This window comes from Monodelphis domestica, chromosome 5, assembly GCF_027887165.1.
Source record: "Monodelphis domestica isolate mMonDom1 chromosome 5, mMonDom1.pri, whole genome shotgun sequence".
NCBI classification, from domain to species: Eukaryota; Metazoa; Chordata; class Mammalia; order Didelphimorphia; family Didelphidae; genus Monodelphis; species Monodelphis domestica.
Genome location: NC_077231.1, coordinates 313553165 through 313581139, shown reverse-complemented (window position 1 = coordinate 313581139; position 27975 = coordinate 313553165). Strand labels below are relative to the sequence as shown.

The 27975-nt window shown below is 37.7% G+C and overlaps 1 protein-coding gene across 6 annotated transcripts in view; it reads right to left on the bottom strand.

Moving 5' to 3' along the window:
* HYCC1 (hyccin PI4KA lipid kinase complex subunit 1) overlaps positions 1-27975 on the bottom strand; it is a 127883-nt gene that overhangs the window by 15401 nt on the left and 84507 nt on the right. For all 6 annotated transcript variants that reach the window (XM_056800506.1, XM_007505380.3, XM_056800503.1 and 3 more), the window contains 6 exons: positions 25377-25457; positions 19028-19143; positions 18565-18660; positions 15136-15252; positions 11000-11087; positions 10392-10551 (listed from right to left, as the gene is read on the bottom strand). In XM_056800506.1, coding sequence (XP_056656484.1) covers positions 10392-10551; positions 11000-11087; positions 15136-15252; positions 18565-18660; positions 19028-19143; positions 25377-25457 — 658 coding nt within the window. The remainder of the gene's footprint in view (positions 1-10391; positions 10552-10999; positions 11088-15135; positions 15253-18564; positions 18661-19027; positions 19144-25376; positions 25458-27975) is intronic.

The window sequence follows — 27975 nt, the reverse complement described above, 5'->3', positions numbered from 1 at the left end:
ATCAAGATAATCTGAAGGAAAATTACTCTGGAAGATCTTAGACCACTGATTCATAGTAGTGACCCAGCCTGACCTCCAAAGAATGACAGTGTCAGCAGAGAGGCAGAAGACATAAGACACATTTTCTACCATGGCTAAACTGTTGATATGTTTTCCTTGACTCTACAAGTTTGTTACAATAAAGGGCTTCAACTTAGTTGGGGAAAGGGGAGATGGTGGGTTAGTGGGTAATAAGAGATAGGAAAAAAGGGCATCAACAAATTTTTTTCCAATTCCACCAAAGAAAATGAAAAGAAGTACAGAAGGGGATACAAATAGGCTAGTTCTGTTATTCTGTTACCATCATGTTACTTTAAGTCTCTCTCTCTCTCTCTCTCTCTTTCTCTCTCTCTCTCTCTCTCTCCATATATATATATATACATACACACACATATATTTATTTAAATTCTTCACAACAGAATCCCATCCAGCCATCTTCTTTCTTTTTCTGTATAACTGAATGCTTGTATTTGCTGAATATTGTTAAGTTCACAATAAAAAGGAACATTTTAAATAAAAATGTGATATTTCAACTGAGATTTGAAAGTATGTAAGGTGGAATGGCTGAAGGATACTTCCTTTGGAAGGAATAGTATGAGCAAAGGAACAGAAGACAAAAGTGAAGGAATGAATAATAAGTCTTGAATAAAGGTTATAGAAGACAAAGACGGAAAGGTAAGTGGGAACTACATTGCAAAAGGCCTTGAATGCCAGGCTACAGAATCTAATCTCAAGTTTCCACCCCTTTTGAGAATAAAGGTTTAAAAAAAACTCTAACCCTTGGATAGGAGTTATATTATTAATAATAAAGAAAACATACAATCATAAAGTAAACTGCTCCAAGAGTTCCCTAATTTCAAAATTAATTTGTATTCCATTAGCTACAATATAGCACATATATTCATTTGAAAAAACCATAGCATGTACATGTAAAAGACATTTTCTTCAGTTTGTGGTGAATTTATTTGCTTATTATGGCCTCTGCCACCCATTCCCAGGACCACAGGTTCTCACTCCTCTATATGACATCCTGCACAATGAGATGGGTAGTAAGCAGCATGTCCAGGGTACTACAGGGTAAAGATCAGAACTGAGGACACCAGGGGTGAGGCCGTTGCAATAATGAGGGGAAGAAGGTGAATTGAAAGGCTGAACAAGGACAATGGGAAGAGGAATAAAGAGTTAGGAGATTCTAGAAGAGCCTCTAGGGAGAAAAGCTAAAGTAGAAGAAAATAACCAAAGATAACTAGGGTTTTGATCCTACAAGACCAAGAGAATGGCTTTTCATGAGAATAAAAAGAGATATTAAGAGGTGGGACAGGTTCTGGGGAAATGTTAAAATAATTTTGGACCTGTTGAGTTTGAGGTGATTGATAACAGAACATCTAGGCAGATATGTCCAGCAAGGCAATTGGATATATGGAAAAAGGTAAAAAAAGAGAGCTTGAGAGGCTGAAGCTTCTGATTTAGGAGAGTTAGAGAACTGGTAGTCTTAAATCAGAAATTCTCAAAGTGTAGTCCAGAGAACTTGTGAAAGCCAAACTATTTTAATAATGATACCAAGACATTAAAATTTTTAATATAACATTCATAGCTATATTAAACTATAGCAAAAGCTCTTTTTCAATAATTTTTAAGAGAGCTGAGGGATTTTGAGACAAAAAACTTGAAAAGAGCTGGCTGAAGTCATGAGAATGAATAGCATCATTAAGGGAAGAGAGAACAGAAAGAGGAAGGCAAAGGCAAAGAACCCTGAGGAAATATCTCTATGTGAGTGCGTGGGAGAAAGAGAAAACACTGAAGGAATCATGGGGTAGGAAGAGAACCAGAAGGGCAGTAATACAACAACCATAAGATTACCAAGAGACAGGAGATGGTCAGTGGTGACTCCTCATTAATCCCTGAACAATTTATTTGAGAATAATTCAGTTATTTTTCAAAAGAACAGGCTCCCTCCTCACAGTGAGCTCTTTTGCTAACTAAAAGTCGATTGGTCTTTAGAGATTTTAGGTGATGGTTTAGCTTAATTTGATTCTCATTTTTGTATGCTGAAATGGTAGCATAGTATCTACCATTTCAGATCAATTTAAACAACCATGTTGTTAACAATCACTCAGCACTATCTTTCCAGAGCAATACCTTAACATCCTGATCTACTTAACTTTCCATTGTAACATTATAACAAGGAGTAATGTCCTTATCACTCTATAGAGGAAAGGGAACTGAGGCAGCCAGGATGGGAAATGACTGTACCAGCAGATCTAGGGGGCACTATGGCAACGCCTCGGGATGCCGGGAGATGCTGCTGGTTGGTCCCAGTTACTGTGCATGAGCCCACTGCCTTGGAGAGTGAACATGCCCTAATCCCTTAATACATTTTCTTAGGTCAAAACGTAGTGAGCTTTTAGTCTTTTGAGCAGTCCTGAGTTTGTTTTACACGCCTACAAGATCTGGACTGCCAGTAGACAAGTGTCTTTTCATAGAAGATATGCTCTTTACATTCTTATCTAGAAAGAAACTGATATAAAACTTTAATCAAAAAAGTTACATTGTGCCAGTTAAATTTTAGATGCCCATCCATGTTTCAAAGACTGCCCATGCCAGGGTCACAGTCACCACCTGCTTGGACAAAGTGGAATCTGATGGTAGCTTTCCAGCAAAAGGCATTGCAGGGTGGATCAGACTGAAGGGCCGACCTAGGGCTAGGGGCCAATGGATTCAGGGAACGGGGCTGACACAGAGTCTAATGGAAAGGAATCCATCTATAATTCTATCCCCTAATAGTTTTTAAATTGTGTGTGTGTGTGTGTGTGTGTGTGTGTGTGTGTGTGTGTGTGTAAAACTGAGGCACTAAAAGACAATTAGTCTTTATTCACTAGAACTTGCTCTTCTTTTAACTATTGGTCTCTTAAATAATATTTCTAAGCTTATTTGGGGATATATTTGATACAAATAATTCTACTTGATTTTGTCAATAAACCATAGCAGCCATTATAGTTTTATCAAACCACAAAACACTTACCGAACATGTTCAGATTTTCTCAGAATAACTTTACACAAGTGTCCAGTTTGACCACTGCTTGTTAGTCTAAAAATTTTAGCTTTGCAAATTTAAGTAAAATTGTGGGGGGAAAAAAGGATGATTGTAGTCCAGATCAATATCCTGAAGAGTATTTAACAATATCAGTCCCAGGTAAAGAGAATTCAAATATGCTGTTACATATTAGAGAAAGCATCTTTGTCGAGCAGAAGGCTGCCTTAGGAAGCTCTAGGACATCACCCTTGCTTCTCAGTTGTCCCAGGTGGCCAGGGACAAAGTTATCAGCTTTTTCATTAGCTGTTTGGAAGTTAACGCTATAATATCATAATTCCAATGCCTTCCCCCAACAAATTCTCTTCTGGAGTCTCTTTTTGCTGCCTATGCCAGTTCTCAATACAAACCCAACAGACTCTGACTCCATAAGGGTCCTTTTACATTTCTAGGCTCTTATCCATCTGTACTTTTTCACATTTAGAAGTGTTCACTTCCTTAATAAAGATGCTTTCTTTGCCATACTATTTCTTGTTACTGCTAACAGTTAACTGTCTCATTTGTCAGTATGCAGGAGGCTGGGGCTTGTAACCCTTTTGAGAGCCTGTGTCTTCCATTTGATTCAAGTTGTTTGGTTAGTTTCTCTTAACTTCCACTATTCTAGGAGATTAAGTATCTGCGAATTTGAGAGGGCTTAGATTGTACTGTCAAATCTGAACACACAAAAAGTATATTTCTTACCTTCCAGTGGCTTTTCCCTACCTGAAGCTGTCGTTTGTGCTCCTGAGGTTCTCTAAGCCTAAACATCCATTCTCTTCACTCTTAAAAACCAACCTCCTGCATTTAGTATAACTTTCTAAGGGCAGGGCTCAATTCCAATATCCAAGAATTTGAAAATGTGTCTTTGTTCCAACTAACTCCCTGCCCCTGTAGTGAATTCTGCTCCTGGACTCATACTACACTTCTTCTAGATAAATCCTGTATTGGCTTATGTTCTCATGCAAACATGTTGCTCACTTCCTAAAAAATGAGATAACGGGTAAAAACGGATTCTGAAAAGTCACTAAGCTTTGCATTCTAACAAATATTAGGTAATCACATTGATAGGACCATCCTTCAGAACTGCAAACATACTTCTTACCCAATAGATAATTACCATCAAATGACGAGCCTATTGCCATTCATGGTATTGGCTATATAATCATTATGTTTGTCCTACTTTAAGTAAATGCAATGTATAAAAATCTAAAGTTATCCAAAGAGGTGCATTAAAGATCTTTTTTTCATCTTATAAATTCATCTTATAAACCTTAAGATCGCTTTAAAAAGTGAGCTCTCCCTTAATGGTTTCAAAATGAGACTTGATTCTAAAAACCTTATTCATACTCATCCTCACAGGGATAACTGTGCTGTAAACAACCCAAGTAAAGCCAAAGAAATGGAATCTATACCCAGAGGGACTGACACACCATAACCTCAATACTGACATAAGCATACAATTATGAAAAAGAGTGAATAAGGTTAAGTGGGCTCCCATCTAATGTACTATGTGATTCTTTTTGACTGGAGAGAAATCTAGAAAAAAGAAACACCCATCATTTGTAAAACTACATTAACTAAAGTAATCTATAATTTTGACAATGAACTATTTTTTGAAAATATTTTAAAAGACAAGGAAGACAGAGCATTCCCAGCATGGGGAACAGACTTAAGAAGGTGAGAGAAAGGGAAAGCCAGACAGAGACCATGGAAATGAGTAGGAGAGAAGAGCTGGGATTGTGAAGGGGACAGAAGACAAATGAGGATACCATCAGGATTCAGAGAAAAAAGTTAAGTGAGAAAAAAGGCTTTGGGGGAACATCTGGGACTCCTCTTCTTTATTCTAGCCTAAAGCACCAAATATTACCATGCTTAATACTTCCATCCCCTTCTCTCATCCCTTCCTCATCTTCATATTCTCCCTTTCTCCCTTCCAGTCTCCTTCCCACCTAGAGCTGGTCTGAGAAGCTAGCCTTGGAAACAGCTGGGCTGGGTTTCTTCCTTACCTAGTGTTTCTTCCTTCCCCCAACCCTTTGAAGAAAGAACACAAACCGAAAAGTTGGTAATCAATATAGTTCTTAAACTGTCATTTAGAGGGGAAAAGTGGGCCTTCCACATTCTAATGATACTCCAAAAACAACTGCACTGAAACTGAATTGTTAAGTTTTAAATAACTTCTCAAAGATTCAAAATAAAAAGAAAAGTTTTGAAATATAGGATTGAACAATTTGTCCAAACAACATTGGTTGAAAAGTGAAAAATTCTGATGACTAATTAAATTTCCTGTCACATGGCTCCCAGTCCCCAAAAGGGATCACAATGAAATGAACACACACACACACACACACACAGAAACACATCCTCAACAGCAGCTCATATAAATTTTTCCACGTTTTTCTGACCTTATTCTGTTCGATAATTGTTATGCTGATGATTTATGTGGGTTTGCTTTATATCCTGCAGCTTTTCCAAAGTTGTTAATTGCTTCTATTAGTTTTTTGGTTGATTCTCTGGGATTCTCTATGTATGCCGTCATGTCATCTGCAAAGAGTGATAACTTTGTTTCCTCATTGCCTAATTTCTTCAATGTCTTTTTCTGCTCTTACTACTATAACTATTTAATATTGTACTAGTTATAAAAAAATTTCTAGCACAATATTAAATAGTGGTGATAAGGAATTCCTTGCTTCCTATGTTTCTGTTGCTTTTGTTACAGATATGGTCAATTATGCTGATAGTTTCCGTAATACTGAACCATTCCTACATTTCTGATTTAAAACCCACCTGGTTATGGTGTATGATCTTTGTGATACATACAAAGCTGTAATCTCCTTGCTAGTATTTTATTTAAAATTTTTGCATGTATATTTATTAGGAAGATTGGAATATAGTGTTTTCCCCTGGTTTAGCTCCTATTTGTGTCATAAAAGGAATTTAGAAGAATTCCTTCTTCCCCTAATTTTTCCAAATAGTTTATGTAGTATTGTAGTTAATTGTCCTTTGAATGTTTGGTAGAAGTCATTTGTGAATTCCTCTGGCCCTAGGACCTTTTCTTAGAGAATTCTTTGATAGTTGGCTCAATTTCCTTTTTTTGTGACGTGACTATTTAAGCATTATATTTCCACTTTTGTTAATCTGGGCACCTTATATTTTTATAAATATTCTTCTTTTTCACTTAAATTGTCAGATTTATTGGCATATAGTTGGGTAAAATAACTCCCAATAATTGCTTTAATTTCTTCTTCATTGGTTGTAATTTCAACTTTTTCATCTTTTATATTGGAAATTTTGTTTTCACCTTTTAAAAAAATCAAATTAACCAATTATTTATCTATTTTTATTTTTTTAAAAAACAGTTCCTTGTCTTATTTATTATTAGTTCACTGGTTTTCTTACTTTCAATTTTATTAATCTCTCCTTTGATTTTCAGGATTTCCAATTTGGTATTTAATCTTTTTTAACCCTTACCTTCCGTCTTAGAATCAATACCAAGTATTGGTTCTGGAATAGAAGAGTGGTAAGGGCTAGGAAATTGAGGTTAAATGACTTGCTCAGGGTCACACAGCTAGGAAGTGTCTGAGACCAAATTTGAATCAAGGACTAGCCATTTCCCAAACTGGCTCTCTTTTTCATAGAGCTAGCTAGCTGCCCCTGATATTTAATTTTTAATTTGTTCCTTTCTAGATTTTTTAAGATGCATGCCCAATTCACTAATCTGCACTTCATTTTTATTGATGTAAACATGTTTGAGATACAAAATTTCCCCTAAAGTCTAGGAATGTAATTTTTATTGCATTATGGTCTGAAAAGGAACACACATAACAGCAAACTTCAGTTCGTGTTAAGAGAGTGTTTGTAAGGACAATCAGAGCCACACACACAAATACCCACATATCTATTTGGTCAGACAGTACTCACTGCATCTAATGACCCTGCTTGGCAATTGGCACTAAAATGTGAGGGGGAAGACACATCCAGGCAAAGAATGGAATTAGACCAAAGATAATGTTAGGAAAGAAAAATGCAGAGACATGAATAACAGATAAAAACTACCCAAAGAAGGAGTTAAAAAAGCAATCTTAAGCATCTAGCACTTCCTATCTTCTCTATAGTTTGGAAGGCTAAGATTGTAAAACATCTTCAGAAACAATAATAATAAATGGCTTTTTTTTTCAGATATTGAAAATGGTCTAAAGTAATAAATGGACCCAAATGTTTGACAAATCTTTTTTGGCCTGTTTTTTGTTTTTTTTTTCCTTTTCAAAACCTTCACCTTATATCTTAGTATCAATTCTAAGACAGAAGAGCAGCAAGGACTAGGCAATGGGAATTAAGTGATTTGCCCAGGATCACACAGTTAGGAATTATTTGAGGTCAAATTTGAACCCAGGTCTTCCCAATTCTGGGCCTGGCACTCTATCCACTGTCTGTTTCCATGGAGAGGAAGTTCCCTGTCAGAGGGAAATCAAATGTCCTCTTCTCTCTTTTTCCTTTCTTCTTGCTACCTACCCCCCCTTCCCTTTTGGCTGCTATCTCCCAAACCAGGATTGCCCACTTTTTGCCTTATATCAAAAAATATGGAGGACTGGGTAGAGTCTATGAGAATAGGAGAAGCAGAGAGGGAAGGAGAAGAAGAAACAAAATGAGAAATGAAAAGAAGAAGAAAAGTGGCCGCCTGGGAGGAAAAGAAGAAAGATGGGAAGGAAATGCAGAGAGGGGATTCCTTACTTTCTGACAGCACCAGTCATCACAGGTGGATCCTTCAGACCACAAAGATTAAGACCATGGAAGGGTCAACTTTTCTAGTTTGACAGAACTTGGGGAACATATCAGAAAAAGGAAATAAGTCTTTAGCCAAAGAAAGCAGGAATTAGAAGAGGGGACCCTGGACACACTGGGCAAGGGGATTGAAGGGAAGGAACTGGACCTTAAGGTCAAGCAAGAATTCATTGATGAAGCAGAAGTGCCAAGCCTTGGGTTGATAGCAGTGGGCAAACCGGGACTCTGGATCCACTTAATGGGCCTGAAGTCTCCTTGCCTAAACACAATGTTCATCCTCATTGATCTTTATCAATAAGACTGAATCAGCTTTTGTGCTTTGGTTATAAGGAATAATCAAACAATAGCAACAGGAAGGTCACAGCATAAGAAGGAGCCCCATCCCCCAAGAATTGCCAATGATGATAAGACATCTGCTGGCCTTAAAGAGGATCTATTTGGATCTGATGACATGCCAAAAAAATATAAATAGAAAGATGATCACAGAGCAATCTCTTCTCTTTTGAAAAAGTTTAGGATTATTCTTGCAAATAATACATTTTGTGAACTTTGATGATCATTTACTGTAGTGTATTTTTTCAAAAATATATCTAGGTTTACATTTTCTGGTTAATTTGTTTTTTTTTAATGAAGGGAATGTTTAGCCTAGAGGAGAGAAAATTTCGTGGCTAAGAGAAACCTAAAAGAAGAGAAAAACTAGTTTTAAAATGCCTAAAGGGATGGAATGTGGGGGGGAAAACACAGTCACATCTGCCTGCCCAACAATGGAACAGAGCTGTCTAGGAAGGTAGAGAGTTCCCTGTCATTAGAGAAAGTCCAAACATGGGCCAGCTGAGCATATGTCAGGAATGGTAAGCATTGGACGAGATGACTTCTGAGGTCTCTTTCAACACCGAGACTCTAGTTTTCATTTCTAATACGTTGGAAAGTTTCCACTGCGGTGTGATTCTCTCTCTGTTCATCTTGTCAAGACGACCAATTAGAAAGGCAAGGCTAGTTTCTCTGGTAGAATTTCCAGCTGATCTGCTGGAGAGTGAGACACCCGTGGATTTAGTATTGGGCAACTCGTCATCCCTGGCACAGATTAGACAAAACGCACAGCTCTGCTTATCAATGATTACAGTAACAAGCCAATCAAGCTGCAACATGCTCTCACTTGCAGCAAGTGGCTTTCTATCTTTTCCTCACCCCTCTCTGTGTCTAAGACAGTAACATTGTTTTTTAAGATGGCAAATACTTGCACGGAAGTATCTGAGTTATCACTAAAAGAGACTACTCTGGTTTTAGGATAGTCACATAAGGCTTGTTTGTCTTAAACCACCAAATGGGGAAATATCACCATTTTTGTATCTTTCTTGAAGTGTCTAAAAAATCCAGGGCATCCGCTGAAATTGTGGAAGAATTCTTTGAAAAGAGAAAATTTCTTTACTCCAATAGTCATTTAACCAAAGCTGCCCAGTTTTCTCCACTCAGCACCGTCCACCTCCTCACTCACCCCAGAGGGTAACTCCTTATTTCCTGTTTCCTGGAATAGTCTCATTTGTCTCCTTTGCTTATTTTCCCTTAGTCCCAGAGAATAAAGTGGCAGCTAAAACCAGATTCACCAACAAAAACAGGGGCTACCAATACTATCTTGGTCAATCAAAAGAGGATTAGCAAATGGGTTTGGTTTCATTTCTTCTGCCCCCAAATAAGCCCTTGCATATTAGAAGCTGCTCCCTAGGAAGGTGCTATTTCCCCCCACCCCCCAATGTAGGATCACCCTTTAAAAAAAGGACAAAGAGAGAGAGAGAGAGGATGATGAAGAGGAAAAAGATGAAGAAGAAAAGGAAACACTAAGGACAGAAGTTAGGAAAGAGAAGGGAGGTAGAGGAGAAAGCACTAAGAAAAACTGTGGCAAAGGCCAGCAAAATATAAAATAATGAAACTGTTGAAACAATGATGGATTTCACAAAGAAAAATCTCATTCCAAAGAAATAGAAAGGCTTGAAGCTGCTGTTATATTGTGATATTCCTCAACCAGGAAAAAGAAAAAACCTTAAAACCACTGCTATTCTGTCTCAACCCATCCGCCTACCTGCTGGTGCAGTAATTTAGCAATCAGAACCATTATTAAGCAACATTCGGTGTGTAGTCATTCACAGAAGCACAAAAGCCAAAAATAACAAATGAGTGCAATTACAGTTTTCCATTTGAATTACACTTCTTCCATTTGAAATAAAAATGTTTGAAAAATAAATCAAAGCTAATTTTCATTCACTAGCATGCTATGCAAAACATATATGCAGTATGCACAAAGCAGGTGAGCTCTCCCTAGTGCCTAAGGCATGCTTTGATAACAAATTACATAGAACCTTAGAGGGTCATTAACACTTTCCAGGCCATTAAAGTACCATTTACTTACATACTGAACTCTCAGAAGTAATGATATAAAATAAGAGAATCTGGTTTTTTAAAATATTTTGCAATTAACAATCATCTTGTTAGAGCACATATTTCTCACCATGTCTTTTCCATCTATGCCCTCTTATTGACAGGCTGGTTACTGCATTTCTGGATATTTTCAATGAAGATGGTGTAATTTCAACCTGAATGCATCTTTTACCATCCTTAGCAGATGTCATGGCAATCGTAGGCAATGAAGTCTTTATTGCATTAGCAACCTAAGGAGGAAAGATATGACTTAAAATGATCAACATCAAATCAATAAATACGTATCAAGTTTTAAATCCCGTTTCCCTTTTAAGGAAAGGCCTAAATGAATACATCCATAGACTCTCCAGAAAACATGAGCAGACAAAGTCCTGGTATGTTCATTGAGATGGCAACTAAGCAAGTCAAAACTTGTGGACTCTCTACCCGCACATATGTACAAAACGCAAAGACTTATTCCAGAGCCAGAAGGGTAATGATGGTCTGAGAATCCTTTAATGATTACGGAGTTCCTTTTCATGTATAACATTTCATTGCCCAGCAAGACAAGGTGCTAGATTACTGAGAATTCAGAGTCGGTTTCATACACTGGGAATGTCAGCTTCGCTGCTTATCCTAATTCAAAAGTTGAAAAATCCCAGGGTACAGGCGGCCCAGAATGAGTCATGCAGCACGTACCAGCAATGGTTCAGGATACAATTCCAACTGGGCTCTGTACAGGACATCTTCCAGTGCCATCTGAGCCAGATCCCACTCTCCATTATAACTACAAAAATTAAATCCAAAGGGTATAACTTTCTTCATTCATTCTATATAGTCAGACAACATCATAATTAGACATTACATTTATTTTCTATGAGAGCAATAGCTAACTGTAATAGTAAGCACACTGTCTCTCCAATCCATTCTCTGAAATAGTTTTAAATCTTTGAATTCCTTTCTAATATGTTGAGGCTTGTGAATAGTAATAATTTTTTTTTCTTCTAAAGAACATTTTTCTATTTATAGAATGGAAGTCAGGCAAACAAGAACAACTTCAGTTGTACAGATGTACAGTCCAAACTGTAACATGCTATACATTCCAGAACCAAAACACTGTGTGGCTTAACTACCACACAATTCCCCCAGTCTTTACTGGGAATCTACAACTAATGTGCCCTTGTTATTCCTAAGGATTCTGATAAAGTGGTTCTGAAGTACATGATGCTACAGTACTTTAGAATATCTGATTTATTTATTTCCTGAATAGTAATGATGGAGATATTTGGTTTAAAAGAATCAAGTCTTGGGAACTCTACATTTCTCTACCCTACTTAGTTTAACAAGATCAGGAATGTCTGTACCATACTCAAAGATTTAATTATCTGAGGAGATGGCCTTCAACAGACATGTGCAGAAACAGCTGGCAGACCCTTGGGCTGTCCTAAGTCAAGCTAAGCTATCATTGGTACAGATGAGATGCAGGAAAGAGATGTAAAACTGTCTATATAAGGCACGTCACTTCTTCCCTTCTCTCTCTTTCCCTGGAGAGGAGACTCTGGATGGCAGCGTGCTAGGCATTCCAACATCTTGAAGTGGTAGCAGATATTTGTCTGGGTTTGGCAGTGAGTTTGCCCTTGAGCTGTTTCAGGTTCGGGCATCTTGGCTGAACCCTTTTGGAGGTCAGGCTGATTCTTTCCTCCTTCACACTCAAAACCTTACTTTCTAGATCTCCTAATCTTCCCACTTGGTACTAGACCTTTCCTTCTTCCTTCTTAATCTCTTCCACTATTTCAATGAAATCACCATAAAATTTCCAGCTGACTTGGGTATTTTATTATTTGGGATTTTCCCTGGGGACCAAATTAAGTTTAGATTTTAAGTCATAACACTAAAATGATCTTTACAACTGATCCATTCAGATTTTCACCCAAAAGATAGATTTATGCAGATAGCTTCATTCATTCAACAAATGTTCACTAAGCAGTGATCAGGTCTCATGAACTGTGCTAGCCATCAGGGATAAAATGGAAGACTTACAAGGCTTCCATTCTGTTGGATATTAAAACAATACAGACAGACATAGGAAAGCAAACACAAAGGAATTTCCAAAGTGGCAGGGAAGTACAGCAGTGGCACCAATATATAAGAAGTAAGGAATCATGAAAGGCCTCCTGGAGGAAGTGGTATTTGAGGGGTCAAAGAAACAGGGGGAGAAAGAAAGGCCCTTCTAAGTCAAAGTTTGGTAATGCTAGATGGAAGGTTGTGCTGGGGGGCAGCAAATGGGCCAGATGGACTAGAAAGCAAAGTATGAGAAACATAATGGGCAATGAGCCTGGAAAGGGATGCTGGAGACAGAATGGAAAGGGCTTTAAATACCCAACTTGAGACTGTAGATTAGATCCTAGAGGGAGCCAATTAAGCTTCTGCACAGGAGCATGAGGTGGCTAGGGCTGGGCTTTAGGGAGGGCAATTTGGCAGCTACTTAGAAGAGGAAGAGTTTGAATAAAAAGACTTTTAAAAATTCTCTAATCCTCATTTGGGGATTAGAGATATTCTGTGTGGTGGGTCAGGGAGGCCATAAGGAAATGCAAAGGATGATGTGGCCTCAGTCAATGAAATCTGTATCAGAATGCATCCATGTAACTGGCACAGAAATGGCAGCTCCTTCTAGAATGGTTTCTCCCTAAACTCTTCCAGGGAGCCCAATTGGTTCAGCAAGTTGAAGATATGGATTTTGTAAGGAAATATTGGTGCTGAACATATTTTTCTTTTTTTTTTTTAATTTTGTAGTATTTTATTTGATCATTTCCATGCATTATTCATTAAAGACAAAGATAATTTTCTTTTCCTCCCTCCCACCCCCCCGTAGCCGACATGTGATTCCACTGGGTATCACATGTGTTCTTGATTCGAACCCATTGCCATGTTGTTAATATTTGCATTAGAGTTGAACATATTTTTCTTTAAAATTTTGAATTCCAGGAATTCTCTGCTTCCATATCTCTGCTTCCTGGCTTCCCTCGTTTCCTTCAAGGCACAGTTACAATTCCACTTTCTCCAAGAAGCCTAACACCTTCCCTCAATGCTGAGTAGTTCCCCTTTATCCTGTTATAAGCACAGCTTATCATTCTGAGCTGTTTGCATGTTGTCTCCCCATTAGGTAGGCAGTGTGTGCTCCCTCAGCTCAGGGACTGTATTTTTGCCTTTCTTGGTATCACTGGGTGCTTAGCCCAGGGCCTGGCACATAACAGGCCCTTGATAAGTTCTTGTTGACTGCCTGACAAATCATGAATCCAAAAATACTTCAAACATTCAACAATCTGTGGTATATAAAAATGGGCATCGTTTCCTGTTTGACTGAGAATTGTTTCTGACCTTTCCTTTACACTGGAGTTATGAAGTGGCCGGATCCCTTGGGTTGGAATTTTTTTATGTGAAATATGCTGGTAGCACTCCACATGTTGTGTGCAGAAGTTGGTTTGTGGCTGCAAAGGGACGCTAATGAAAAGTCAGCCATGGGGCAGTGCCCAAGAACAGCAGTCCGCAAGGAGGGAACGTTAATTGTCAACAGTCCAGGGTCAGATGAGGCAGAGCACCAAAGAGGGGGTAATCCGTGGGGAGGGGAGTATATCACAAGGACCACTTGTGAAGATGATTTTTACAGTAATTGCACATGTTGATACCAGAAAACTCCACTCCCTACGTCAAATACGGAAATAGTAGGTGCTCAATAAATACTCGACTGTCTGACATAGGTAACGTTTGTGTACAAGTGATGTAAAAGAGGTCTAAGTTTTCAGTCTCTTGTCCCAGGTGTATGAATGTCTCGTCTCCAACAAGTGAATGGTCTCAGCATACAGCTCTCATGTAAGGTGAGATTATTGGGGAGGATCAGAAGACACTTCTACAGACCATATGAAATATGTAAATAAGATATGCTGTCCTCTCAAGTCCCAGAAATAGGGCAGTTTCATTTTTTCTCCTTTCTAAGCCCAAGTAAATATTACTCTCAGTAAATCAATGAAGACTTTTCTGAAAACCTAAAAGCAATGTTTTCCTAAAGCCCTCTGCAGACTTAATTGTGATTCTAGAGATGACAGATCTTCCTAGGTACAACAGGATGAAAGGAATGGAGTGAAGAATAAAATCTTCACTTTCACTGTCAGATTAAGGGCCCACTATCTGACTTCTTCCTGCTAGCTAAATATCCTTTTGCTCAACAAACATTTATTAAGCATTACTGTGCTAGATAAATTCCAACCAATTGGAAATTCACTTGTTTTATATAATCATGACAAACAACTTTCTATAAGTACGCTAAAATATTTAAGTTCCTAGTTTCTCATATAATCAGAGAGGCTTTGGAAAGCCAGTCTAAAGATCATGAAGCAAGAGAACTTTCTAAAAAGGAATGCAATTTTTCAGAAAACATGTAAAGTGAAAAAGGGATAAAAGAGAAGAAAAGAATTGTATGGGCATTCACCTAAGTCTTACTAAGTCCTATTTGATCCGCAAATGAATGAATGAAGCAAGACTTAGACTTTGCTTAAAATTCTCCTCTATTTATAAGATATATTAATGCTGTTATAATCTGTTCCTTGGTGACATACAGAATCTTTCAACCATTCTAAAAAACTTTTCTGAAGCAAGCTTTGTCAAGAGCTTAATTCCATTTCTTTTACACAAAAATACCTAACTTGTAAATCTAAGAGTAATTGAAAGAGGTTATTCTATCCTAGTACTGTAATCTAATTTACCACGGAGTACATTAACTGATGACATTCTCTCCAAAAGATCAAAAGTCGGATAGTTTATACATGTGATAAACTTACAAGGCAAAATAAATTCCTGTTAACATTTGCACCATGAATTCTGCAGAAACTGGGATCTTGTAATTAATCTCTTGGTATGTTCTCAGACGTTGTTGAGGAAAACCACAAATGCAGATTCTGGAAAAAAATTAAATATTACGTTAATAAATTTGATCAATTAATTAATGCACTCCTTAACATTTGTAAGTTAATTTGCTTAGTACATTTCCACCAGAAATTTAAAATGTATGACTTTCTCCAAAAAAGTTTTTTCTTAGATGAATGGAATAGATATATACACATACATAAACATGAAAGTATATGTACCAACATGGGTTTGTATATGCGCCAGTCCAGGCCATATGACCATGTTGTAGGGGAACCAGCCCATTTTGATGATTTAATGATAAACACTCCTGACTCTACAAGTCAGCTGAATGGTGATCCATATCAATGACCCAAAATGAAAGGATTGGCTGGGCCGTGACTTGCTCACTTCCCATCAATCAGCAGAGTCTGAAGGTTCCAAGTGCCCTCTCTTGGCAAAGTCAACTCCTTCAGTTCCATGCTAGGTCCTGCCTCTTATCACATGATTTACTCTCAGTAGAGAACTAGGCAATGGGGGTTCTCATGAAGCCCACATAAAAGAGTTCTCCAGACTAGGAACGTTTCCTAGCCAGCTCCTCCAGAAGGAGGAAGAGATGAAAATGAAGAAGAAAGGAGAAGGAGGAGGAAAAGAATGGCAATGGATGTCTTCCTGGCTCCATTACTAGGATGATTAGTATTTCAAGGACACAGTAGAATCCTTAAGGCTTCACATATTTCCATTTCCTTAGCCTTTGGTGTTCATTCAGATGAATTAGATTAGTAGAAATGTGTAGACTGTCTAAAAACTTCTTCCTTCTGAATGCAGCCATGAGGCCTGTTGACATAGTCTAGCTAATACTGTGCTTAGCAAACTATGGGAGACACACTTTGATGTTTGTGTTTCTCAAAAAAATACATCAAAATCAAGGTTAGCTCTTTTCTTTAAATGACATTTTGCTTATTGAAGCCATCATGACATGAACATTAGCTCCTTGGGTTTCTCTCTTCTAGTTATTCAAAATTCTATCATTTCTTCTTGGCATCCCATCCTTTCTTGGGGCTTTTCCTAGAAGTCTGTTTGGCCCCTCAGGCCCACTCATCCTGCTCTGGAGTCCCAGGATCCTCCACTTCAACACCAACATTAAAACCTGTTCTCACAAAGAGCATGAGCATCAGGACCTCTTGATTTCTGCATTAAATTCCCACATAGAGGTCTCAAAAGAAATCCTGAAATCATGGAGGGAAATGAAGCCTTTGGAAAGACTAGCAAGTAGTCTTGCCAGCACTCCAAGGAGGGATTTGGGGCATCATTTGTGCCTCTAGAGAAGAATGGGCTCTTCTGGCCCTCACTGTCATCAGCTCCACAGTTCTTAGGGAAAACTAGCAAAGATATCGGTCAACATGAGTTTTCTATTTATATATTTGACACATTCATTTATAATTAAGATACATCTCTTTTACCTTAGAGCCAATATTTAGTATTAATTCTAAGAGAGAAGGTAAGCATTAAAAACAAAATGTTTTAAGGGGGAAGGGACAGCTAGATAATTCACTGGATAGAAAGCCAGGCCTAGAAATGAGGGTCCTGGGTTCAAATATGGCTTCAGGCTCTTCCTAGCTGGATGACCCTGGGCAAGTCACTGCCTAGCCCTGACTGCTCTTCTGCCTTAGAATCAATTGAGACAGAAGGTAAGAGGTTTTTTGTTTTTAAATATATTCAGTCCCTTTGTGATATAGATAAGAAATGGAACTCACTGAGTCACAAATGCTTCAAAGCAGAAGCAGCCTGTCTATCGCTTTGCTTCCTTGCCCCATCTCCAAGTAGCTCCTGCCCAGCTGACCCCTATGGGAGTTAGTGAGATTTTATCTTTCTGTTTCTCCCCATCTTTCATTAAGTGAGTCCTCTCAATTCCAGACTACCAGCCTTTCCTCATGCCTGCTGTGTCCTGAGCCCACAAAGACCCACAGGCCAAGCCCAATGCTCAGTGCCATCTCCCTGGATCTGCAGAAAAAACAGCAGAACCCATCCAAAAGATCTCCTTGGCCATGAGTTAATGTGAAAGTGGCCTGATTCTGAATCCAAGACTCCTTAGAGATTGTAGCTATTCAAAGCAGAAGCTGGGTTGTTTCTCAGAACAAATCAGAGGATCATTATAGGCAGCACAGCCCCAAGCAACCTCACAAACGAATGGGGCAAATTTGTCAAAGATTGATGGAGATCAAAATAGCACTTATCAGTGCCTTCAGGAAAGCATTTTAAGTAGGGGAAAGGTAAAGGAACAGGATAGAGATGAGTAAGGAACAGGGAGGAAAATGTACAGGGCACTACAGCCAAGGGTTTAGGTTTGGGGTACAGGTTGGACAAGACTGGATCACCTCAATCTCTAAAAGTCAAAAAAGCAGATGAAGGGAGCCTCACACAATGTTGAGTCGGTCTGATGATCTTCTTTCCTCAGCATAGCATAACAAAGGGATAAAGGATTTGAAGTCAAAAGAACTGAGTTCAAAACCTGCCCTGTGATCTTGAACAAGTCATAGCCTCTCAGAGCCACAGACAAATGGCTCGTCTTAATTACTGTGTTAAAGTAACTGCTAGAGGGAATTCCTGTGCTGATGAAACTGTACTGATCCACATATTTGGTAGAGAAAGGTAAAGCATATAATGCAATATCACCTTCAAGAACAAGAAACCTAATTAAATTTTAATCGAGGAATCATCCAATTAAGATATGAATCTAAGAATACAATCAAATTCTCGCAGGAGTCTTTGGCTTTTCTTGGCTCTGTCTTCTCCTCTGGTCCTCCCATTTTTTGTCCTCTGCTTTTTTCCTCTGGCTAGCTCCCAACACTCCACTGTCTCCAAAAGACTTTCCAATAACCATTTTCATCTCAAACACTTCATTTGTGTACTTTCAATAATTCTAGGTCAAGATGAGTCAACAAGCATTTAGGAAGAGCCTAGCACAATTAGCACTATGAAGTTCCCGAAGGCATCCTGTCTACTTTCACCTCCTATCTTTCTAACTGGCAGAGTTTACAAAAATAAACCAACCAGCCACTGCTCACCATTCTAACTTATCTACTGCACAGAGATATGGATCTCTCATTACTAAGAGAATATGAAAATTATTCAATCAAATGAAGTTATTAAAAACCTACTGTAAGCCAGGCACTATGCTAAGCCCTACCAACCCTTTTATATATTTGGTATGTTTCCTTTATTTAGCTAAATGTATTCTTCTTTTTTGCAACTTTTAATTTTTAAAGTGTTGGAAAAAGCAGAGCAAAGAAGTTATCACTAACAATATAACAAGTTAGTTTAATGATATCAAGTAAAAGCTCCTAATTCAGTTTTTAATTTACCTTGAACAAATTCGACATAGTGACTGAAGAGAAATATTAGGCATGTAGGTTAAGGCAGCATTGTAACACAATAAAAGGAATGTGAACACTTCAAACCTAGAGAGAAAACAAAAAAGAATTCACAAAACCTTAATAACTATAATAGTATTTACATAGTGCTTTAAGTCTATGTTCAAAAGTAAAGGGAAGGAATAAAATAATGTAACAAATACAACTACATTGAAACTCTTAAAATTAGTGCTAATTTTCTTAAGAGATAGTGAACAAGGATTTAACCATTTAGGTTTAATATTGTCCAGATAAATTCTCTAACAAGAGAACAATCAAATTATTTAGGATGAATTTTCCCTGACATAATTAGTCATCTGTTCAAATTCATAGCACATAATATATTACAAACTGTAAATTTAATGTAAAACGATTCTTTGAATATTATGTAACAAATCATATTTCTCAATCTTACCGATTCTGAGCTGTTAATGTCTCCCTTTGAGGATGAGGTCCACTGTAAACAACTTTTGATAAACCATGATGGAATAAAGCACTCTCTGTCAGAGCCATGGAACCAATACTGGAAGGCTAAAGAAAAAACATATTTGAATAAAGCATCCACAACAAACACTCTTGTAAAATATGACATTAAGGAAAAGTAATATAATTGGCATCTTTTCCAGTGGCAGAAAAAAACAAAAACAGTAGCAATGTAGGAATTGAGGAGTTCTGTTCAATGATCACTGTTTTAACCCTTCTGTCTTTTGGAAAGGTTCTTATTTTTCCAATAAACTTTTTTGGGGGGGAGAGTATCCTTAGCTTTCCTCCCCAACCCCCATTCATTTGAATCTTTGTCCTCCTGATGGCATTCATACAAGATTCTACCATATTCTGTCCATCTCTTTAAAATTTAAGTTGGTTGTGAGTTTTCTGGGCACTTATAGTAGTTTATTATTTTTTTAATATTTTATTTTCTCAATTACATGTAATAATAATTTTAAACATACATTTTCCAAACATATAAGATCCAAATTGTCTCCTTTCCTTCCTTTCTTCCCCTCTCCTGGAGATGGCAAGTAATTTGATCTAGATTATAGATATGCATTATCATGCAAAACATATTTCCATTTTAGTCACTGTTGTAAGAGAATACTCATATAAAACCAACACTCTTCCAAAAAAAAAACCCCCACAGACTAAGGTGAAAAATAGTCTGTTCTGATCTGCATTCTGCAAGGATTGAGAAGAGACCCTAATAGGATCCTGTAGTCTGATGGACAAACTAGTCTGGGGGCAGTGAAGAGTCAGCTGAGAACAGAGAGCTGAGAGAGGATTCTGAGCAAGTGCTGGACTTCCAGCTTTGGAAGGAGACTGAAAGGAGCTTTCTTCTGAGGGTCAGAGGATATCTGAAACCACAGGAGGGAGAAAGATCCTGATTTCCTCCTTGCTGAGGACCCGTTTTCAACCAGAAATCCTTCACAACAACCCCCCCCCCCCCACACACACACACTTGATTGCAGCTACTCAAGACTGAGAGGGAGTCAGTTGGATTCTTTGGCCAGAACCAATCTGCCTTCTCCCTTTTGGGACTCCCCCTTTTTGCTTTTCCTTGCATAGATTTATAGAGATATTACTTTAAGTTAGTGTAGTGTAAGAAAATAAGAAACTGGGTGTTGGGAAAAAGGCTTGAGGCACAAATGTGCCCCTAGCCAAGGACCTTTGAAAACCAATTATTGTAAAATATAGTTTATTAGGGCATCCCTATCTCTCCATCCTACTGCTTTGTCCCCTCAACGCCTCATTCCCCATCTTTTCAAATACATTTTGGTTTATGTCAGTTTGAGTTTGGTTGGGGTTTTCATGAGAAGATAGAGGTCGAGTGAATAGGGAACAAGACCAAGACTTGTTTCATCTGTGACAAGCAAGAATCCAACTTGTCACAGGATTTATAGGGAAGGGTTCAACAACAAAAACCCTTGCCCTTGAAAGGACTGTCTGGGATACATCTTTCCCAGCAGTTGAACCCACACTCAAGACTCAAGGATATAATTTGTGGTATATCCTTGGGAAGAGAGGTAGATAGATTCCTCCCATCTCTCTTTCTCTCTCTCTGAGTAATACAAAGCTCTAAGGTCAGTCAACCTTGAGGAAGGAGAGACACAGCCATATTTCCTCAGACTTTTCAGCTTTCCTTCTCATCCTTTTCCTTCACTTCTCCCTTTCAACTTCTCCCTGGAGAAATACCTCCATCCAGTGGGTTAAACCCTGTTCACCTCTCTCCATTAGTAAGAGAGGAGAGTCTCTCTCCATTTTCCTCCTCTTTTACAATTCCAACTGCAACAGTTCTTTCTCTGGAGGTGGATAGCATTCTTTGGTATAAATCCTTCAGAACTGTCCTAGACTATTGTATTGTTGAGCGTAAATGAAGTCTTTCACAGCTAATCAATGTATAATATTGCTGTTTCTGTGTACAATGTTCTTCTGGTTCTGCTTATTTCTCTCTGCATCAGTTCATGTAGGGTTTTCCAACTTTTTCTGAAATCATCTTGCTCATTATTTCTTATTGCACAATAGTATTCCATCACCACCATATACCACAATTTCTTCAGCCATTCTGATATCCCCTCAATTTCCAATTCTTTGCCACCATGAAAAGAACTGCTGTAAGTATTTTTGTACAATTAGGTCCTTTCTCATTTTTTTAATCTCTTTGGGATACAGACCTAGTAGTGGTATATCATAGGATCAAGGGATATGCACAGTTTACAGCCTCTTGGGCACAGTGCCAAATTGCCCTCCAGAATGGTTGGATCAGTTCCCAACTCCACAAAAAATACATTGGTACCTCTCCAACATTTATCATTTTCCTTTACTGTCATATTGACTAATCTGATAGGTTTGAGGTGGCACTTCAAAGTTGTTTTAATTTGTATTTCTCTAACCAAGAGTGATTTAGAACATTTTTTATATAATTGTAGTTTCTTTATATAACTAAAACTTAACCTTTCTTCCTCAATCAAATGGTTTCTTATTTTTAGGTCTTCAGAATTTAATTCTTGAGAACTTCCTATTCATCCCTACACTGACTTTCCCTGGAAAATTTTAAACTTTTCTCTGAACACTTTGAGATCCGCTTTCTCCAAATTCAGTTTGTATGTCAGTCTATTCTCAAATTTCCTTTCCAATTCTATTAAAAGTTCTAAAAAGGAGTGGTCATATTCTTCCAGAGTTTCTAGCATTTCTACCTCCAACAAGTAATTCCTCCAGATTGATGAAAATCAGATCCAAAATAGAATTTCCCTTTGTTGAGTCCTCCAGCTTTTTGGAAAGAGATGACTTCCAGTGGAAAGGAGAAGAGAGAAAGAAGCAAGAGAACTCTTTATGGAAGCAGCATTCCGCCTGGGTCTTGATAGGCAAGTTAGTTTTCAGTAGATGAGGACAGTGGAATCAAAATTCTAAGCATAAAGAATAGTGAGATCAAAGACACAGAAGCCAAAAAAATAAATGGACTCTTCATGAAGTGAGTGATAGGCAATTTGGTTTGATTGAGATGGAGAATATATTTGGGATAAGTGTAAGCTAAAGTTGGAGGCACAACTGGAACAATATTATGTAAAGCCTGAAGTGAAGAAGCCATTGGACATTTCTGAGCAGCAAAGTGACATGAGATTGTCTGTGCATTCATTAATTAGGCAGGGCAGCTAAGAGGGTCAGTGGATAGAGCGGCAGACTCTGTAAGAACAAGGCATGTAGATAGCTACCTGTAAAGAAATTTTATTTTTTTCACCTGAATTAGATAAGGATAGATGTACAAATGTGATGTGCAAACAGAGTAAATGAATAATGCATTTGACTAGAAAAATTTGACCAGCCCAGAAATCATATAGGACTTGGAATAAGATTGTTGATTATAGGCAATAAAGTGTAATGACGTCTTCTCTGTTTATAAGGGTAAAGGGGAGACAAGGAGTGAAAAATCTAGTGCAAAATACATGCAACAAATGTTAGATCAGAACATTATTGGTGAAATTTTATCAATTATGTAAAAATATTTTGGGGTATCTATTTCAAAGTTCTGAAGTTTTAAATCAATATACATTGGCAGTAATTTAATATCAAGGTTAATACATGCAGATTTTACGGATACAATAATCTAAATAGCAAAAGAGGATTTTAGAAAAACAAGGTTACTAGTAATAAAAAGATTTTTCTTCATTTCCCAAGGAACATACACCTACTAGGATATAAAGCCAAGATAAATCACAATCAGAACCCTTTTAAAAATAATCTTGCAAAAGATTTAAACTTTCTATAAACCTATTAACCCCTTCCTCACAGTAAATGTAAAACCTAAGGTGTTAATTAACAGCCTCATTGAATTTTGATCTGGTATGGAAAATAATACTGCAACTTAAGCAGTCACAAGTATTAGATTTTTGACAAAATTGTTATATATTGAGTGTTACTGAAACATGTACCTTATGCAAATGATTCTGAAACTAAAAATATATGTAGAAATGCAAACCTATGTTTAAAAAAGCAATTTGTTAGAAATTGATCGTGTTTACTTACAATGATATATGATTTGTACTGTAACCTAAAAGTTTAAGGTAAATTGGTTATGACAGTGTACAGAAGATATTATGTTATGGATTAGGATAATGTTGACTATTCCAAGTAACTGATTAGTTCCTGTACCAGCCATCATTAGTCAAGATAATGTTGTGGAAATTTAACTCCCCAAAAAATTGTTAACCCTTTTCCTGTATAAATTGGGAAGAATTGCCAAATAGTTTAAGCATTGTAGTGAGTATTGAAACTTAGAAAAAACTGGAAAATTATTGGAAAGAAAAATTGGTTATCATGACTAGTAAAATCAAATCTTTTCATTGTATATGTAACTATTAGAAAATTTTCAGCTCCAAGCTGCAATTGGTGAGATTTACTATTTAAGGTAAAAGCTTTTGGGATTGCAACTAATATTATTTTTGATTTTTGAATTCAGGCACTGTTGTCAGATAGATCATTGTACTGTATCCACCATTTAAAAGGAAAGAATAACCCTGACTCTTACCTAAAGTCAAACAGTGTTATAATCCTTTCCCTGCTTTTTCCTTTCAAAGCAAATTGTTATAATCAAAGCAAAGTGAAATAATAGTTGAAGCCCCAGAAATAGGAATGTGTATAGCAATCAAGTATGTTTCACTACCTACTTGAGAAACTGTACCCTACCCCAAGTTTTTGTTTCAATTGGAGTTACAATGAATCTCCTGTAAGTTAATTCATTTGGATAATCACTGAACAAAAAAAAAACCCAGAATTATAATATGGGGGTTGAGGTTTTGTTTTTATTTACACAGGAAATGAATACCCACAGCAGAGAACCTTTTGGGAACAGTCAAATATGAAAAACCCCGAGGACCACTCCAAAGACCTGAGTCACCAAAGCCCATGATTTGGGGACAAGCCAAAAGAACAGTTCATGTGGCAGAACAATCCCTAGAGGCGGGCAAGCCTAAAACTGATCAATCTTAACTCTTAATTCCAGCCCAATTATTACTATTGTTGTGGTTCAGCTACCTTGAAAATATAACTTGAAATGATGTATAGCCTTGTATTCTGATATTAGGTATAATTATTTCTGTATCAAACGTAAGTTTTCAAAGTGTATTTCCCCTTCTATTAGGCTAAAGCTGTGGAGAAATATTTGTCTATGACAAAACACTAAGGACAGCACACATAGCATATTACGAGACACACTGGAAAAGGCCCTAGTAAAAAAATGAAATTTCAAAAGCTCCATTTCCAAGCAAATAGAATTGGAATTTAGCTTTCTGGCCTTACACAATTCATACAAATCATACACTCACTTACCTTGCCTTTATTTGTTTAATTTATATAAAAAAGGAGCAGATGTAGCCACCAGTAGTGAGAGTAGGCCCCAATAAAATCAAAGCCATGGTCTGACCAGAAGCACTCCCCACATGAGGCCCCCAAATCCCTCCTTTCCACCCCTCCCTGCTGTACTTGGACAACAATTGGCTTCCCTGTTCTACCCCCTGAAACAAACATTTCCCTGAGAATCTGGACTAGATGGTTACATATTTACCTGTGATTTATGATCCTATAGAAAACTCTGTTTAGAGCCACTGAGGTAATCTAAATTTGTTGCCTCTATATTGAAAATCATTACTAACCATTGTCCCTGCAAAAGGCTTACCTAATCCCTTAGCCTCTGTTATTTTCTCTATAAAAATGTAGCCCAAATCATTAAACTTTGTCACTGATCAGCATGAGGACCTTTGTGTCTGCATGTAAGTCTGTTTTCTGACCCTCCAGATCCCAACTCTATTTCTCTTAGCCCGATCTTTGGCCACCTATCAAGTAGGAAGTCTTAGGTTCCAATCTGACCTAGCTGTGTGGCTCTAGACAAGTCATTTAATCCTAATTGCCTAGATTTTACAGCAATTGTTAGTAACAATTCTAAGACAGAAGGTAAGGGTTTAAGAAAAAGAGTTACTCATTAAAATTGTTTCTAAATGTAAATTTTTTTAAATAGTAAAAAAAAAAATAAGCAACAAAGTGATGATTGGATAGACACACAGAAGAGACTGGGAGAAGAAGGCCAGAAAAGAGGACACTTACACTTAGATAGCATTTAATTCTGGGCCAAGCACAAACACAAATGCATTCCTAACATATCTATTGCAGTAAGTTCCTCTTTTCTTCCCTACCCTCTTCCTGCCTACCAAGAAACAACAATGAAATGGAAAACTTAACAAGCCAGGCCCACTGCATTCAATTGGATCAATGTCACTTACTTCATGATATATTGATGGCTTGGATAAAGATGGGATTGTAAAACTCAACACTTTGTTACGTCCCTCTTTGTCAACTATTTCCTACAGAAAAAAAGGGAAGAGAATATTTCAAAATATCTTAACTGCCATATAAAATCTATAAAACATACACACACACATACACATATACAATCTTTATATTCTTGGCCTAAATAATTAAACCTAACTAAAAACTTAAAATGCACCCCCACTCATGAAACCAGAGAAATAAAATCATTAGGAACTATCATATATATACACGTATTCTTTTTTTTGACATTTTTTTATTTGGTCAATTTCAAACATGATTCCTTGGTTACAAAAATCATTTTCTATTCCTCCCTCCCCTCCCCCCACCTCTCCCATAGTGGACGCGCAGTTCCACTGGGTATTGCATGTGTCCTTGATCAGAACCCATTTCCTTATTGTTGGTATTTGCACTGGGATGTTCATTCAGAGTCTACATCCCCAATCATATCCCCTCGACCCATGCCATCAAGCAGTTGTTTTTCTTTGGTGTTTCTACTCCCGTAGTGTTTCCTCTGAATGTGGATAGGGTTCTTTCTCATAGATCCCTCCGAGTTGCTCAGGATCACTGCATTGCTACTACTAGAGAAGTCCATTACATTCAATTGTGCCATAATGTATCAGTCTCTGTGTACTATATACATGTATTCTTAAAGTCTCAGAAACAAGTGCTTGATTTCTTAGATTTATCTCAAATAAGCGTTGCATTTTCTGATGGAATACATGCAACATGTTTAAAGTTGTTTCCTCCCCCAAAGCAACTAAAATAAAGTTGCTAATGAATAGGATAGAGAGACTTGGTAATTTAATTACATGCCTTGAAAGGTAGCAATAACCCACACTCCTCTGAGGAAAGAATAGATGGCTTGGAAGCTTTCTTAATCCCTTACAAATTACCTAACTGAAGAAAACTGAAATAGCTAGGTAGCACAGGGGATCGCCAGATCTGGAGGTTGAATCCAGCCTCAGACACTTATTGGGTGACCCTTTGTTAGTCACTTCACTCTGTCTGTCTCAGTTGCCTCTTCTATAAAATGAGATAGAGAAGGAAATGACAAGTTCCACCAGTATTTTCACTAAGAAAACTCCAAAAGGGTTTTCCCCCAAGGGGGTTGACTGAGGACACAGAGAGAGAAAAGCATAAAGCTTTTGCTAGACAGTTTTTTAAACCCTCACCTTCCATCTTAGAATCAATACTGTGTATAGGTTCTAATGTAGAAGAGTGGTGACAGCTAGGCAATGGGAGTGAAGTGACTTGCCCAGGGTCACATAGATAGGAAGTGTGGGAGGCCAGATTTGAACCTAGGACTTCCCATCTCTAGGCCTGGCTCTCAATCCACTGAGCCATCTTGCTACCCCCTTGCTAGACATGTTCAACTGAGTCCTCTTCATGGAAACAAGGAAATCCTTTACTCTTCCCTACCTGAATCTCTATCCTACTCCTCATAGAGGTTGTTATCCCTTGACACTATTCCCCACCCCATTCTTTCCACCTTTACTCCAGTTTCAGATAATGTTCTTCTCCTTGACAAAGCCAGCATTTGGTATGTGCCCTTGATGCTGTTGCCTCCATTTCTCTGGTGGTTCACCTTCTTCCTTTCTCTCTCTAATCTTTTTTTTTTTTAAACCCATACCTTCCATCTTGGAGTCAATACTGTGTATTGGCTCCAAGGCAGAAGAGTGGTAAGGGCTAGGTAATGGGGGGTCAAGGGACTTGCCCAGGGTCATCCAGCTGGGCAGTGTCTGAGGGCAGATTTGAACCCAGGACCTCCCGTCTTTAGCTCTCAATCCACTGAGCTACCCAGCTCTCTAATCTTAACCTCTCACCATATACAAGGTTATTCTTTACTACATCCAGATAAATATTTCTATGTCTTCCATCATCCTTAAAAAATCTTTATGAGAAACTAGCAAGAACCACATGATTATCTCAATAGATGCAGAAAAAGCCTTTGATAAAATACAACACCCATTCCTATTAAAAACACTAGAAAGCATAGGAATAGAAGGGTCATTCCTAAAAATAATAAACAGTATATATCTAAAACCAACAGCTAATATCATCTGCAATGGGGATAAACTAGATGCATTCCCAATAAGATCAGGAGTGAAACAAGGATGCCCATTATCACCTCTACTATTTGACATTGTACTAGAAACACTAGCAGTAGCAATTAGAGAAGATAAAGAAATTGAAGGCATCAGAATAGGCAAGGAGGAGACCAAGTTATCACTCTTTGCGGATGACATGATGGTCTACTTAAAGAATCCTAGAGATTCAACCAAAAAGCTAATTGAAATAATCAACAACTTTAGCAAAGTTGCAGGATACAAAATAAACCCACATAAATCATCAGCTTTTCTATATATCTCCAACACAGCTCAGCAGCAAGAACTAGAAAGAGAAATCCCATTCAAAATCACCTTAGACAAAATAAAATACCTAGGAATCTATCTCCCAAGACAAACACAGGAACTATATGAACACAACTACAAAACACTCGCCACACAACTAAAACTAGACTTGAACAATTGGAAAAACATTAACTGCTCA